The sequence below is a fragment of the Leuresthes tenuis genome, unplaced genomic scaffold (assembly GCF_036924035.1).
Source record: "Leuresthes tenuis unplaced genomic scaffold, fLeuTen1.0.hap1 SCAF_22, whole genome shotgun sequence".
Lineage (NCBI taxonomy): Eukaryota > Metazoa > Chordata > Actinopteri > Atheriniformes > Atherinopsidae > Leuresthes > Leuresthes tenuis.
Window position 1 is genome coordinate 6,922,116 of NW_027325376.1, and position 14,620 is coordinate 6,936,735.

Sequence of the window (14,620 nt, forward strand, 5' to 3'; positions counted from 1 at the left end):
CCTCAGGGCTCAGCCCCAGCGACATTTTCCAAAAGAACAATACAAGCGTTTACAAAGGTGAGATAAAACGCACAATGCAGACGCATCACCCGAGTCGACAGTCGTCAAATGACATATTAAAACGAGCCTTTTCAGTAGTTCAGATGACAGACCCTCGTCTTCCTTTTAGATGAGGAGGAGGAGGAAGAGGAGGATCTCAGCGGTCTTCATCCCGGGGCGCTGCTGTACCGCTCGGCAGCCCTGCAGAACTTCCCCGTCATGGCCGACGCTTTGGCCCACGGAGCTGACGTCAACTGGGTCAACTTAGCCGAGGACTCGAGCACGCCTCTGATACAGGCCGTCTCTGTGGTGAGCAGAAAGAAACCGCTCATAAGTGCCATGAAGCCTCCAAAGGGCGTTCATTTAACCTGAGGATAACTGGTGGTTTATCCGAATAACTGGCATCAGAATAACAAAACTCCTCCTAACACAACGTGTCGGCCATTGGGCGCCATGAGCGAGATTTTGCAGTTTTAATCTTAGCGTGTGTTAATGTGTAAAGAAAATGTGATGATGTGAAAACCAGCTCAGCAGCTCACCTTTTCAATCAGAACGCCCTGGCGGCCTGTGAGTTCCTGCTGCAGAACGGCGCCAACGTCAACCAGGCAGACAGCAACGGGAGGCGCCCGCTGCACCACGCCACCATCCTGGGTCACACGGGGTACAGCAAACACGTTATCACTCACATTCGGTAGCAGGTTCACACCCATAAACATCGAATGAATTACCAGAACATGAAGTTGTAAAACAATCAGAGAAAATGATCATCTACAACATGCTGATTGTGTTGTTTTTAATATTTACCGTCAATTATTTGAGCTACTGTTGCTCACTGGAGTGTAAAACTTACCAAACTTACACGCTTGTGTGCACCCCTGCCTGCTCTACTTGCTTTTCCAGGTTGGTTTGTCTCTTCTTGAAGCGAGGAGCCGACTACAACGCCCAAGACAAGAACCAGAAAGACCCCATAACTATCGCCGTGGACACCGCCAACGCTGACATCGTCACTTTGTAAGTGTCTGCCGTCAAGCGTGTAAACCGGGGAGGAACAGCCACTCTTCTGACTCGTCCTTCTGTCTTTCAGGTTGCGGATTGCCAAAATGAACAAGGAGATGCGCGAGATGGACGGAGCTTTCGGCCAATCAGGTCAAACAGAGGGGCAGGGTTCTGGGAGAGTGTCGGGGGGGCCGGGAGGTGGGCTGGCTCACACCAGGAAGGGTCTTCAGGCTATAAAGAACCATATCAGTGGCTGGGCTCTTGGGGGGTTAAATGAGTAGCAGGGCTAAAATGAATCAATCAGCAGATGAGAAAAGACTAACATCGTTTTTTTTGGGACACAGGGTACGAAGAGTATAAAGGAAGCGAAAAAACAAATTCATTGATGGGTGATAAGAAACAACACATCCACAAAGGAAGTCCACATGCACTTTGAATTCTAAATGCACATCATCCTGCACTTTGAAACCCACAAAACACAGAGAGCAACAAGTTTTCAGCGTCTCTGTGGTGTAATGAATTGTAGGCCTTTATCAGCCTATTTCCAGTATATTTAGACTTTTTATATCTGGGATGCGCAGTGCTCTGACATTCTCTGATAGTTTTTAATGTATCTGTGTATTTATTGGACTGTCACTCCATCTATATAAGCTAGATTCAGTGTTGGCTCTTTCTCAAGGACAATTTTCTGCCACTATTCTGTGAATAGTGACTCAGTTCAGGCTGTTTTTATTTATGAGAACTTCATGCTGTCAGCCAGGTCCCGCTCTGTGCCGCAGCACCTCGATCTTAAGGTCAACAACTGGTTTTTGTTTGCATTTTGTCATTTGGCTTTTTTTTTTCAAGCTGCAAAGTCCATTCTTTCATGGCCGATCCGATTGATTGTGCTACTTTGCTTTAACTTGAGATTTTTTAGAGGCAACTGTGTGCAGTTTTGGGTCATGAGGGAATGGAAACGTGATGTGTTTGTCTGCTCAAAACGACTGCTGGTCAGTGGTTGACGTGCTGTGCTTTTTCATTGTCTGTCTTTGTTGTGTGCACTCGTGTGCCTCTGCCCGCTGAGATGTCCATCTGGTCTCAACTGCTTGTGCAGTGTGCCGCCTACAGCATATTACGAGGTAAAGTGCACGTGCATGCCTTTGTGTGTGTTGTACTGTTGCATGTGTCATGCTTTAGAGCTACAGCTCCTAATGTGTTTGGGAAATTTGTTTGTTGGGAGTTTCCGCCGTCTTCTCTTAAAATGTCGCAGCTTTTGATGAAAGAGACGCGTCTGATTAAAACCGAGGATGTGCTCAGAGGGCTGGCTTTGGCTTTCAGACTTTAAATGTTCCACAAAACTTCCAGTTTCAAGGCTCATGTTCTTCTTTTCCAGGTGATGAAACCTACCAGGACATTTTCAGAGACTTTTCGCATATGGCCTCAAACAACCCAGAGAAGCTGAAACGCCGCAGCGCAGACCCCAAAACTTAACCAGCCTCCACCTCATCGTCACCCATCTGTACACATTTCACAGCTTCAAACCAACGTATTTTCACACACACACGCAACAGATCCAGCTCTCGGGCATGCAGACACACACTTTCTCCCTGGCTTCCTGCCACATGTTCAGTCACAGCTCAGCTGGTGCTGACTTCAGAGGGAACGAACGCGCCAAACAGTGAATTCTTTCTGTGAGCACGTCAGTGCAGAACAATTGTGTCCAAGTGGAAACACTGGAACCGCTTTATGAGTCCAGCATGAGGTGTCTTAATGTCTCCCAGAGGGCGACACCATCACTCTGCCAACATTTGCTGATTAAAACCAGTTAGTTTATTCTTTCTTTCGAACTGAAAAGGTTTGTTTTCATGTTCTTCTGCTTTTTTTCTACTGACTTGTTACAAGAAAAAAAAGTGATAAAGTTTGTCAGCTGTGGACATAAATGTTGTTTTCCATCAGGGTGGAAAGTTTTCAGACACGTTCCATAAATTAGAGACAACGTTTTTGTATATTTTGTCTACAGTATGTCAGGTACTTTAAATTTGTATTGAGATCAAATAAACCACAGTACAAACTTACATTTAAGTGTGTTTAATTGTTGGGTTTCCATCTGTTTCTGCGGTAATAACAAGTCGTGGTTCATTTTAAATGAGCGTACATTGTTTCTGCCCAGCAGGGGGCGCCATCGTCATCACAGAACACCTGCCTAATATGGTACAGACCACTACTACATAAAAAGACACTTTATACCAAAGCAAGAGTAGAAGGTCACAGTTTGAGTGTAATAAAAGATATTTCAGCGTAGGAATAACTTTAAACTTTCAAAAGACTATTTGACCCTTGTCAAGTATTAACCAAACAACTGTTGCATTGCAACAACTCAGCAGTCCGTGTATCAGTGTCCAGCAGTTCACGGTGACCCTGTTCTTGTTAATCCAGCTGCTCTCAAAGCCAAACACCTCTGATTTACAAAGGCAGTCTTGGCTTATGGTTTACAGAAGTTCAGAGAGCTTAAGAAAACAAAATTAATGTATCATCCTCAAGTGCACTTGAGACAACGCAGTCTTGTTCTCCCGCTGAGCAACAAAAAGCGTTGGTGGAAGGAGACATTCCTGAGGCTAAGAAGGCTGTTACCAGACGCTCCGTCTCAGCTTTGCATAATAAATCTGCGTGAACAGTGAGCAGCAACCTGCGGTGCTGGAGGCGCAGTTCCTTATGCATACATTTGCATAAACACATTTCATTGTAGTATTAAAGCTAGTATTTCCCATCTTAGATTTATTGTGTATCATTTGGTTTACAGTCATGAAACAATTAAACACAACAAAAACCTAATGAGAACTGAATGTCCCCACTGTGGGATCAATAAAGCTCTAATCTAATCTAAATCCTGCTTTAAAACCTCAGATTCTGTCCTACAGACTAGGACCACGACTCAAAATCTAGGAGATGGGGTGATTTTATCATCCATTCACGGTCCACATTCCTATAAATCCTTTTAATTTTCAAGAAAATAACAAGATTCCCAATCTACCAGTTTAATCTGAATTTTTACTAAAACTCTTCAAACTGTGAACGCTGTGCAGCCGAAGTGAGCACTTTTTTTACAGATGATGTGCTCAAACAGCAGAAGGCTCCACAGAGCTTTAATAACGCCACAATGATGGGCAGATTATAGTTTTGGTGAACAATAATAAAGATAATTCATGAAAGTGCAACGTTTAATACACTAGAGACTCTTAAAGCAGCGGACACTTTAAACCGACACGAACAAGTTGTCGACTTCTCACGGTCTCAGTGAAGTGAGCTGAAATGATGGATTTGATGGCATGTTTCACATTTCCTCATCTGCAGAAATCACACGAGGCGTCAGTGTTCTCTGAGCCTCTGAGGTATAACACAGCTGTGCAACCAAATCCATGTTGATGATGTCCTCAGAAAGGAGAGGCCGGTTATTTCACCTGCCTGAATGTTGCGCTGTCTGATTGTTCGAGTCAGAGGGCAAACTCTTCATCTGTTGCAGCTCTGGATGTAAACTCTTACTCTTGTCTACGAGGGAGCGTCTCTGAGGAGGCGGTGGATCTGTTCTGGAGAAGTAGTGAGGCAGGGTGACCATGGTCAGCGAACCGAGAAGCAGGAAAGAGCCCGCGACCATGAAGGAGGCGACGTAGTTGCCTGTGATGTCCTTCAGAAAGCCTTTGGACACGGAGACAGATTAGAAGAGAAAAGGTTAAACCCAGAACATGTTAACAAAGTGGTAGAAAATACCCCCTGGAGGCAGCCTGCTGCAGCAGCTCTGGACATGTTGTGTCTTTTTGAAGCATCTTTTTCTGTGAAAGCACTGATTTATCAAAACGTGTTTCTGTGCTGGTTTGGAAGGACTTTCTGCTGGTAACTCTTTACATCTGTTACGAGGCATTACCATGGCAACGGTAAAGTTGTAAAAGGTTTTGGTAACAAATGCAGGCCAGTATAAGGCTGGTTAAATAGTGTATTACGGCTGGATCACCTTTGTTAAACCAGATAAAACTGCGGCACCAAAGGATCTAATCTTTCTGGAAAGTTATGAAAAAAAAAAGTAAATTTAACACTTAAATCTCAAAGTATATAAAAGTAAAGTATATAAAATATTGTCGCACAAACAAAATACTCTGAAACTACGTAGCTATTAAGATCAGCACGATTTCCTCTTAAAACAACATGTTTAGAGGTCAACAGACTACTGAAAAAATATGCAGCATATAATGTTTCTGTTTTCTCCTTTTCCTTTGGGAATGTGATCCGAAATAACTTGGATGCTGATTCTAAACTCCAAATGACTCATATCTCTCACTGTGATCAGCCCTTTTATCATGCTGCGTACTTCCTCTAACACTTCATCACTGCTGCTTCAGAGTGCTCTTACCTGACAGAGGACCCCCCAGCAGACCAGCACCGCTCTCTATGAGCTGTAGCAGCCCGAGGCCCCCCATCGTGCGCTCAACTCCCACGATCTTCGGCACAACTGCAAATGCCAGGGAGGTCAGGGCTCCAGAGCAGAACCCGTAAAGCATGCTGATCACCATCAGTGCTGCGTAGGAACCAGTCAAGGAGCTCACAGGCAGCAGCATGATGAACACTCCCGCCAGAGCCGTCCACACACTCAGCAAATGAATGAGCCGAAAGTGGCCCAGGTCCGAGAACCAGCCTGACAATATTCGACCCAAAATGTCTGTGGCACCTGCAGCTGACATGACAAAAGCAGCCTGGTACTCTGAGAAGCCAGCCAGGCGGCTGTGGGCCACCAGGTGGAAATATGGCACGAAGTATCCGACGTTGAAGAGAGTAATGCCCAGGGTGTAGGTGACATAAGGCCTCTCAAAGAGCAGCGACAGCTCCAGGTAGGAAGAGACTCGCTGCAGCACATCAGCACATGAAGACCTGCTCTGAGAGTCCACCTGCTGGGAAGGAAAAGAACAAAATACTGAGCTTCATCGTCACTTGTTTCTTCTTTACAGAAAAGCTCTCAGACAGTTTTCATTACTGACAAACTCTACACAGTGTCTGAATGCCCTCCTCCCCCCGGGACAAACCGGGTCACAAGGGGCAGCCCGGGGTGAGACCCTAACCTCAACTTTCAACAGATGGGAAACGTTGTTATGATTTTTTCTCCAGTTAAAATGCTCCAGTTCTGCTTTTTACCCCCCACAAAGAAGAAGTTTTACCACACATAATGCACGCTTTAGTTGTATAGACTACAGTGATGCTCTCTGATCTGGTCTACCTTTTCTGGGGCTTTCGATTGTTGCTGTGTGCGGATGAGGGCTCCGCAGGGCACAATGTTTAGGCTGAGGCCCCCCAGGATGAGCAGGGCGCCCCGCCAGGCGTACGTCTCCACCAGCAGCTGAAAGAGCGGGTTAAAGGCAAAGGAGGAGAGGCCGATGCTGGAGAACCCCAGTCCCAAAGCCAGGGTCCGTCGGCGGGTGAAGTTAGCCATGACTGTGGCCACCATAGGACTGAAGACCAACCCCCAACCTAAACCTGGAGGACAGAGTACATGAAGCGCACTGTGAGGTCAGTTTTGGCCCCTGCAGGTCACTATTGTGGTGAAACAGTTAAATGATTAACTGCTAGTCTGCACACCTCTAAAATCAGTCAAAAAGAAGAAAAATTAACTACATAAGAGACAAATATGTGAAATAAGTCTCCTTCATGCTGTCACCCGACTGGCCCTGAAAGGTTAAACAAAAGACTTTTGATACAGTTGTATCTCTACTCAAGTTGAAGGACAAAGTTGGAGCACATGGATGCTACGACTATTTAACTCAAAGCAGCACTTGGAGGAATTGTCTCGTCCTGATACAAGGCTCAGATCACCTGCTCTTCAAAGTATCTAAAAGTTTTTTAAATAAATGTAGCTGACTCTGAGGGTCACCTGAAATTAAACCCATTGTGAGGTAGAGGTGCACAAGGCAGGTGGCCTGTGAGGCGAGTATGAGGCCGAGCGCAGCGAGAAAGCCTCCCGTCATCACCACCATCCTGGTATTATAGGCGTTACACAGCGCTGCACCCAGTGGACCTGCAAAACACACACACACACATCTCTATAAAGCTATCTGCATTTTATCACCCTGACAAACTTTCAGGTTTGCCAAAAGTGTTTCATTCCAACCAGTGTGACACAATCAGCACCAATCTCCTCTAACTCTATTCGAACTGTTCAGTGTTTTGTGACACTTACCACAAGGCTTTTATGCCTCCATCCTTCAGTCAAAGGACGTCTTCTCCTTTGTTTTACACACATTTCCCTAAACTCTGTCTGATGTATTTGATAGCTTGAGAGCCTTTGTCCTTTTCCTCTACGACATTAACTCCATAAAAAGTGCTTTTTATGGAGTTAATTAGTTGCAGCTCCTGTTCCACGAAGCATGAATCAGCCACCTGAATGAATGATTCTTCCATAAGCTGCCTGCTTTCACAGTTGTGGAAATGGAAAAGTGGATTCATTCATAAATTTATTATCCATCGATCGTTTAGATAAACACACACTTCCTATATGTTGGGATTCTGTTTTATTTCGGAGTGAATTTAGTAATTTTGAGCATTTGAAGACATTAGTTCAGGCTCTGAGACAATCTGGAAGTCGGGTACAATTTAAAACCAGTATGTGGAGATTTTTTTTTTTCCCAATCAGAACAATATGTTACCTGCATCGTTAGAAGCAGCACTTTCATGCTTTGATATGCATCAGCGACTTACTGAAGAACTGCTGTGCTGCCAGGCCGGTGGACGAGATCCAGGAGATGGCCTGAGCGCTCTCCTCAAAGTAGTGGACGAACTCCACGAAGAAGATGCCCAAGCTGCGCATCAGGCCGAACACGAGGCTCGTGCTGATGAACATGGCAGCAAGGAGGACCCAGCCCCAGCCTCCGTCGGGGCCCTCCGCCTCACCGGCCTTGCTCTCTGATCTCTGCTTCGACTTGCTCATGTCTACGAAAGAGTGAACCAAAAAGAAACCAATAAAAACGAAAGCATGTGCAGAGCAGGAAGGGCAGACTCTTCTAGGAAGTCCCAAGAAGACACATAAATAGGAGCCACAGGAAAAGGAAAGTAAGCAAAGTAAGTCTCAGATCCTCTCTGTACTGTCAAAACCAGAATGATTAACCTCTCACAGACCAATAAACGCTGTGGTCGTGTTGTGTGTGCGCCTCTGGACGGCTCAACAGTTTGACCAGATATAGGTGAGAGGTGAGCTGGGGCAGGGACTTCTCACAAATGTTCAATGATTACTTATGATGAACTTTTCACTTTTTCAAATCAGCTTCTCAATCAACATTTGCAGGAATTTCTCAACAATTCGTCTTCGCTGCATCTACATAAAAAAGCAGAAGAGAAGAAGAAAAGAGGGAAGGAAACACACTTGATCATAAGACAATTTGTATAATTTACCTTAAATAACCACAGTGCTGGTTAATATGTTTTATTTTTGTTTAACAGCAGTTTAGAAGTTTATAAATGAGTTACAAAATCAATCAGTATTTCTTAAATCTGTTGTGTTGTTAACTTTGTAGAGACTTAACTGTGTTACTAATGGTTAAAAACACTCTAATGTGTGTGTGTGTGTGTGCTTTTCTGTATATTCAAAAAGTTAGAAAACAAGGAGCCCATTATTCTGAGGTCAAGCATGTTTTGTGAAGACCAAATGGGGGGAACCCCACGTGTTTAAAGGGATTTCTGAGGATTTATGGTTAGGTTTGGGGTCAGGGGTGAGGGGCAAAGGGACGAATGATGGTCAATCAAGACAATGATAATGAAAAACAAGCGTTTGTGTGTGTGTGTGTTTGTGTGTGTGAATGCAAATTGGATTTGTACACATGAACACAAGAAAACAAGCAAAATTTCGTCATACTTTCCTCATTTTTAAGAAGAAAGGCATGTTTCAGCCACATTCGTTGAGCTGCTGGCAGTAACAAGCTGATCACATGACACATGCTCTTTTACACCACGAAGAATGCTGCTGCATCCAGTTTTGTGTCTGAGTTCATGCTTGGTCAGACAACGTAATGTCAGTCCTAAGGCCTTAAATTCAACCCCAAGTCCAAAGATTTTATGCAAAGGTTTCCACTTGACAAGAGCTATCTGGAAGTTCAGTTCACTCAAAATTCAACTGAACTGGTTCCTCATTTGAATGTATTAGCTAGTTCACATTCATTCCTTAAATGGAACAGTGGTATGAAGCCATCTGAGCAGATGTACCAACATCTCTGCATTTATTAATTTTATTTATAACTCAAAGAGATAAAAAAAAGATGTTATTAGTGCTTACTTTAAAGTAATTTTTAAAGTCGCGTCACACAAATTCTGCTTCTGTTAAGTTAAATGAATGAAACATTATTGTTTCTAAATGACCGTAAACTGTGGGGCTCAATCATTTTGTATTAATCAAACATAAAGTAAAATCTTTTCAAAATGTACTCTGGTGTCAAAAGTGTGAGGAAGCAGCACCGTACTACACATAAAAATGCTTTAAAATCATGAAAGCTCACTATTCTGTCTGCAGCCTGCCTTCATCCTGTCTTCTGCCCCCCCGTCGACATTAATGCACACCAAACAAGGCGTTTTATCCACCAGACGTCTCACAACAAACACTTCTGTCCCACAATTCGCCTCAAACTAACCTCAGCAGCGGGTGAAAAAATGGCAACTTCAAATTAAACAGCCACAGCTAAAGACTCCTGAAAGAAACGAAGGAAGCAGATCAGCAGCTGTGTGACCACAGCAGACATGAATCATTCGCAGAGGCAACACTGAGTCGGTGAAAGCGCAGATGTCTGCACCGAGGCCAACTGTAAGGTTCTGCTTACATTACATTTGTTCACATCTGGCTTTCATTAGTGCAAAGTCATATATTACGTCTTTTAGGTTCAGCTGGCAGGCCTCAATAACCTCTTTATAGCTTTTGGTTTTGTACTCCAATGTTCGTCAGTTCCTGTCACGCTGCCTGCTGCGGGAGTGGTTCTGCTTATCTATGGCTGCACTTGCATCAGCTGAGCATACGATTGTTACCACTCTGTCTGGGGCCGAGATCATTACAAAGTTCAGTGGCTTTGTGCAGACATTAAGACACGTTCACTGTCGACAAGAACATTGTACAACCCCACAAGAAAGAGCTGCCCTCGCTTCACATTCATCAGTTGTGAACGGCTTCATTCAGTTAAAAATTCACGGATAATATTAACTCATTTTAGCGCAAATATGCACAGCACTGTCCATATATGTCTGGAAAACTGAGGAGAATGACTGAACCTCTGCCCGTCGCTCTTTCTGAGAGACTCTGCCTCTTTAAGGTGCTCTCTTTATACCCAGTAATGTTCCTGATCAGTTGCAACATGTTCCTCCAGCTGTTGACTTTATAGTTTAGTTTTCCAGCCTTTTTTTCCCCAGCTTTTTAAAGATATGTTGTAAATCATTTTGTGGTTATTTACATCTTTCTGTACCTTGAAGACTCTTGATGTCTCATCCAAGAGACCTCCCTAGTTCTCGATCCAACCTCGGAAAAACCTCCACTGGCCCTCATCAGCTCATCAACAGTGAAAAAGGAAGCATGTGATTGTAGAATAGGTAAAGTTAGGCAACAATAACTTGTACCATTGAGGATTTGAGCAGTATTATCCCATGTTCTGTAGAGATTGATGAGATTTAAAAATGAGCCAAAGCCACAAGTCGCAGGCTTGACCCATTCCTAACTAAATGCCACCTACAGCCAAAGTGAATTACAGGATTTTACAGTCAGCACAATTTTAAACCCCTTATGCACACAAGCTGAAAAAGAAAAAGGATCTAAACTGAGAAATTTACCAAAAACAACTTTCTTGTATAACTTTACATTGATTTAACTACTCTGTGTGAATCTGTTTAGATAAATGAGTGAGCGGCAGAACTGGAGACCTAACTGCAGAGGAAGGGCGGCACAATTACAAACTCCAGATTCCGGTGGAGCAAAAGCTGTGAAAGAAATGAAACATTAGGATCACGTGCCGTGTTTCTATTAGCATTCGTTGGAAATTATTATGGGAGCTGATACCAGAAGCTTCATTTGAGATGACATTTCCTCCACAGGAAACCTCACTGCGTTCATGATAAAAGCTAGAATTTGAGAGGGAAAGGGGTTTTTTTATGATTGGTTTACTTCATGCTTAATTTAATTTACACTGAGGGCGTAAATGCATAAATTATGAGGGTATGTGAACTGAGGGGAGACAGGAAGAACCTGTTTCAGTTCTGGCTGAAAACAAGATTTTCTGCTCAACAGTCTGTGGCCGTTGTTGTCTGTTGTCTAACTCTCCTCTTCATGGTGCGTCATCTATTTTCAATGGGAGACAGATGTGGACTGCAGGCGGTCTGGTCACCCAGCTGGATGTTGTGCAGAATGAGGTCTGAATGAGGTCTGAATGAGGTCTGAATGAGGTCTGGCATTGTCCTGCTGAAATAATCATGACACTCTCCGGAAGAGAGGCCACCTTCATGGCAGCATATGTCTCCACCCATGCCATCACTGGCTTTTTAACCTATCTCTGATTACCTGCATGGTCTTTCTCATCTATTACATACAGAACCAGATGTATTTTGTTCCCCAAAACGAGCTAAAAGTGGACTCATCTGACGTCCTCCTCGTGTATTTCCGTTACACGTTCAGGATGGAGTCGTGGACTGTGGTGACTGACAATGGTTTTCCAAGGTACTCTCGAGCCCACATAGATGTATTTATTGTGACATGACGATTTCTCGGATCGCACATCCAACAGTGGATTCTGGCCTTGTCCTTGTTACACTGAACAATATATATTTCTCAATGCAATAATACATTTTTGTATATTTTTAACTGATCAATGACGAGCAATCACAATGAGAATGATCTGGTAGAGTTGATTGAGGAATATTTCAGTAGAGTAACTTGTATGTAATACTTGTATAAATTACTTCAGCCTCCATACATTCTTTTTTATTCAATGTACAAAATCTCTACTAATGCAGCACAAGACTAGAAGTCAGGGGGGGGCTCAATCTTACACGTACACACTAAGGTTGTCACAAATTAAAGTGAATAAACTAACTACACCAACAGATCAGACCGAGCAGAAAATCACACGAGAAAGATACACACATTGGTAACAAGAAATTAACGAGCAACCGAGTTCTTATTACCAGAATTGACGAACCAAAACAGTGGCGCAAAGCATGCTGGGAAATAAGACCCGGCTACAATATCTTATCAAAACAATAAAGGTAAGTCACCGGAAATCGTTTCCTTGGTACTTGTGTCTGATAAATAAAGGTTTATTTTTCCATTCAATTAATTATATTCCACTCATGCACACACACACACACATAAAGACGAACAAAACTCGTTTATCAGGTATAAACAGTACACTGTGCACGTGCTTTATCACTAGAATATGTACCTGATGTCGCTTGTCACTGCGCTTGCGCATCCAACCGAGCACAAACACAGTGTTTTATAATTTCTTTTGCGAATTTTATCTCGCTGACATGTTATAGATGTGTATTTAAACGCGTTTTTCTTCAGATGTATTTGCTATACTACTTGATGTACTGCAAGGTAGTTATGACACTGTTTACTGCGTAAAGTAATCTTTTCATAACCTCTGACCGTGTAGCGGACTCTTAACAGAAAAAGCCGGTTAACCAATGAGGAGCAAGCTCGAACTGTTTTTCAGCCTGAGCCGTGAAATGTTCACGGAGCTGTACGTAACTCGACACCTGCGCTGCTCTACTCACCCTCGGTCTGTCAGCTCTTTCCACAGCGGCACATGGTCCACAGGCTCCAGCCCTCACCGAGATGAACAGAAAGCTTCACGAAGCGCTGCTCCAGCGTCACCGTGAGCAACAGAAGGAACTTCACCGAACAGCTGAGCGTGCGCAGTCGTTACTGAGCGCGCTCATTCGTCATTAAAGTGTCATAAATCATAAATATGTATGAAAACACGTGGACCAAAGCAGTTTAAACGTTTGTTGATATTAGTCTGCTAATGATAATCAATAATCATAATGTTTTGTTTTTATCTCAGCATTAGAACTAACTTTATGTTACATAATGTATTACATAAACTAACCCATATTTGAACATATCAGTATGGCCGGATATATTGCAATATACTTGTTTTTGGTAAATGTATGACTACGTGTTTAATTCCTTTCTTTTTTTCAGTCTTTTTTCAACGTCAGAAATCTGCTGACATACTGTAAACAATAAATTGAATAAATTTCAGTCTTCTTTCTCCCCAATCTTTCATCTCCATCATATTAAATACTATTGGCTCTTAATTTTAGTCTTCAAAGATTTCCTTACTTGTTGTCCTTCTCCAGACAAATTGAATTATAAGCACATCAGTTGTCATGTAAATTATGGAGACACACAGTAAATATTTTTAAAAAGTACAATTAAAAAAATACTAATTTAATTTTGATCTATTTTGAATTTCGGGTGCCCGGGACTGCAACTACTCGGAGCAGTAGATTATTCACCCAGGAAAAAGAACAAGAAGAGTAACAGAAAGCTTAAATCAAATGTCAAGTTTCACTGTTAGAGTCCAGAGAACACAATATAATCAGCACATTAGATAATCTGGTGCAATATTTCTGACAAAGAGGTGAAAATTTAAGGCTGCTTTGACATAACTGACCCATGTGTAGTCGATAGATTAACACTAGAGGGAGGCAACCACAAGGCCTTAAATTCAGATCTGCCTTGAAGCCCTCAGAGGTCATATTATCAAGAGTCTGGTACCTGTGTTTACTCTTAACAGTCTCTACTTGATTGTTTGAGGTCGTATTTATGTGAATCCAGTTTATTTACTGTGATACCTACATGGAATATTTCTATTATTTCCACTTATTTTGCTGCCAAAAACTGTGCTTTTGCTAACTAGTGGAAACAAAATGTTCAAATACACACATCAAAGTCTATTCCACCCAGGGCCTCTGGGTAATATGGCGCTCCAGGCAAGAGTCGTCTTTGCCTGTATTTTGATTATTGACATATCTTTTAATTTGTTCTGTGCATTTGTTCAATGTAACTGATTCCCTTCCTTAACTAAATCTGTCAGCCTCATACTTATTATTTCTCATGAATCATATCTGTCTCTATGTAACATTGAAATCAGGTATTTCTCTGAAGCTTTTTTTTAAAAAATAAAATCCCCGAAAGCATTCCAGCAATACACTGAAATCAACACACGTTTCCTCATGTCTTATTCACTTCCTGAAGTTTTCTCTTTTCTGACCTTCGTGAACTAACTATCACGGAGGCGTCTGTCAGTGTTTGATTGGCGACAAACTGATGAAGGGAAAAGCTACAAATCACAAGTTTTATTTATTTTTTCAAATGGAGGACAGGGGAGGGGGGCTGGGGCTTGGAAAGTCCCGTCAAACTTCCAGTATTTGTCGACTGAGCGCAGACAATAAGCCCATCACGCCACCACTCATCAGGGAGCAGGAAACAGGTATGACAGAGGGTGAGAGAGTTCAGCAGGAGTCTGCGGCCCCTCCGCAGCCACCCTGTCACCCTCAGGAAGCACTCTAAAGCTCTCTCACGTGTTGTCGGCTGGTA

General features: G+C 42.9%; 2 protein-coding genes across 5 annotated transcripts in view; one reads left to right on the plus strand and one right to left on the minus strand.

Moving 5' to 3' along the window:
• acap1 (ArfGAP with coiled-coil, ankyrin repeat and PH domains 1) overlaps window positions 1-2,959 on the plus strand; it is a 20,220-nt gene extending 17,261 nt beyond the window's left edge. Inside the window, exons 18-23 of one of the 2 annotated variants that reach the window (XR_011909807.1) lie at window positions 7-57; window positions 170-348; window positions 591-700; window positions 940-1,050; window positions 1,124-2,153; window positions 2,408-2,959. Coding sequence is in view for 1 of the 2 variants with exons in the window: in XM_072376486.1 (XP_072232587.1) it covers window positions 7-57; window positions 170-348; window positions 591-700; window positions 940-1,050; window positions 1,124-1,185; window positions 2,408-2,505 (611 nt within the window). In the remaining variant the exon portion in view is untranslated. The remainder of the gene's footprint in view (window positions 1-6; window positions 58-169; window positions 349-590; window positions 701-939; window positions 1,051-1,123; window positions 2,154-2,407) is intronic. The other variant, XM_072376486.1, reaches the window with a different exon arrangement.
• On the minus strand, window positions 2,565-12,919 carry slc16a13 (solute carrier family 16 member 13). 3 transcript variants are annotated; one of them, XM_072376491.1, is made up of 6 exons: window positions 12,790-12,919; window positions 7,750-7,980; window positions 6,926-7,069; window positions 6,275-6,531; window positions 5,417-5,951; window positions 2,565-4,707 (listed from the first exon to the last, which is right to left on the minus strand). In XM_072376491.1, exons 2-6 carry the CDS (start codon window positions 7,976-7,978, stop codon window positions 4,469-4,471), a joined length of 1,404 nt encoding a protein of 467 aa, XP_072232592.1. In that variant the 5' UTR covers window positions 7,979-7,980; window positions 12,790-12,919; the 3' UTR covers window positions 2,565-4,468. The 3 variants fall into 3 exon arrangements, with proteins under 3 accessions (XP_072232592.1, XP_072232593.1, XP_072232591.1); XM_072376492.1 differs by lacking the exon at window positions 12,790-12,919 and having other exon boundaries at window positions 5,417-5,948; window positions 7,750-8,381; XM_072376490.1 differs by lacking the exon at window positions 12,790-12,919 and having other exon boundaries at window positions 7,750-8,375.
• Between the last annotated feature and the right edge of the window lie 1,701 nt (window positions 12,920-14,620).

Coding starts and splice junctions, on each gene's coding strand:
- slc16a13 (XM_072376491.1), bottom strand. CDS start 7,978: ATGAGCAAGTCGAAGCAGAGATCAGAGAGCAAGGCCGGTGAGGCGGAG. Junction 7,070..7,749: donor GGCAGCACAGCAGTTCTTCA/GTAAGTCGCTGA, acceptor TGTGTTTTGCAG/GTCCACTGGGTGCAGCGCTG. Junction 4,708..5,416: donor GCTGGGGGGTCCTCTGTCAG/GTAAGAGCACTC, acceptor CCGTGTCCAAAG/GCTTTCTGAAGGACATCACA.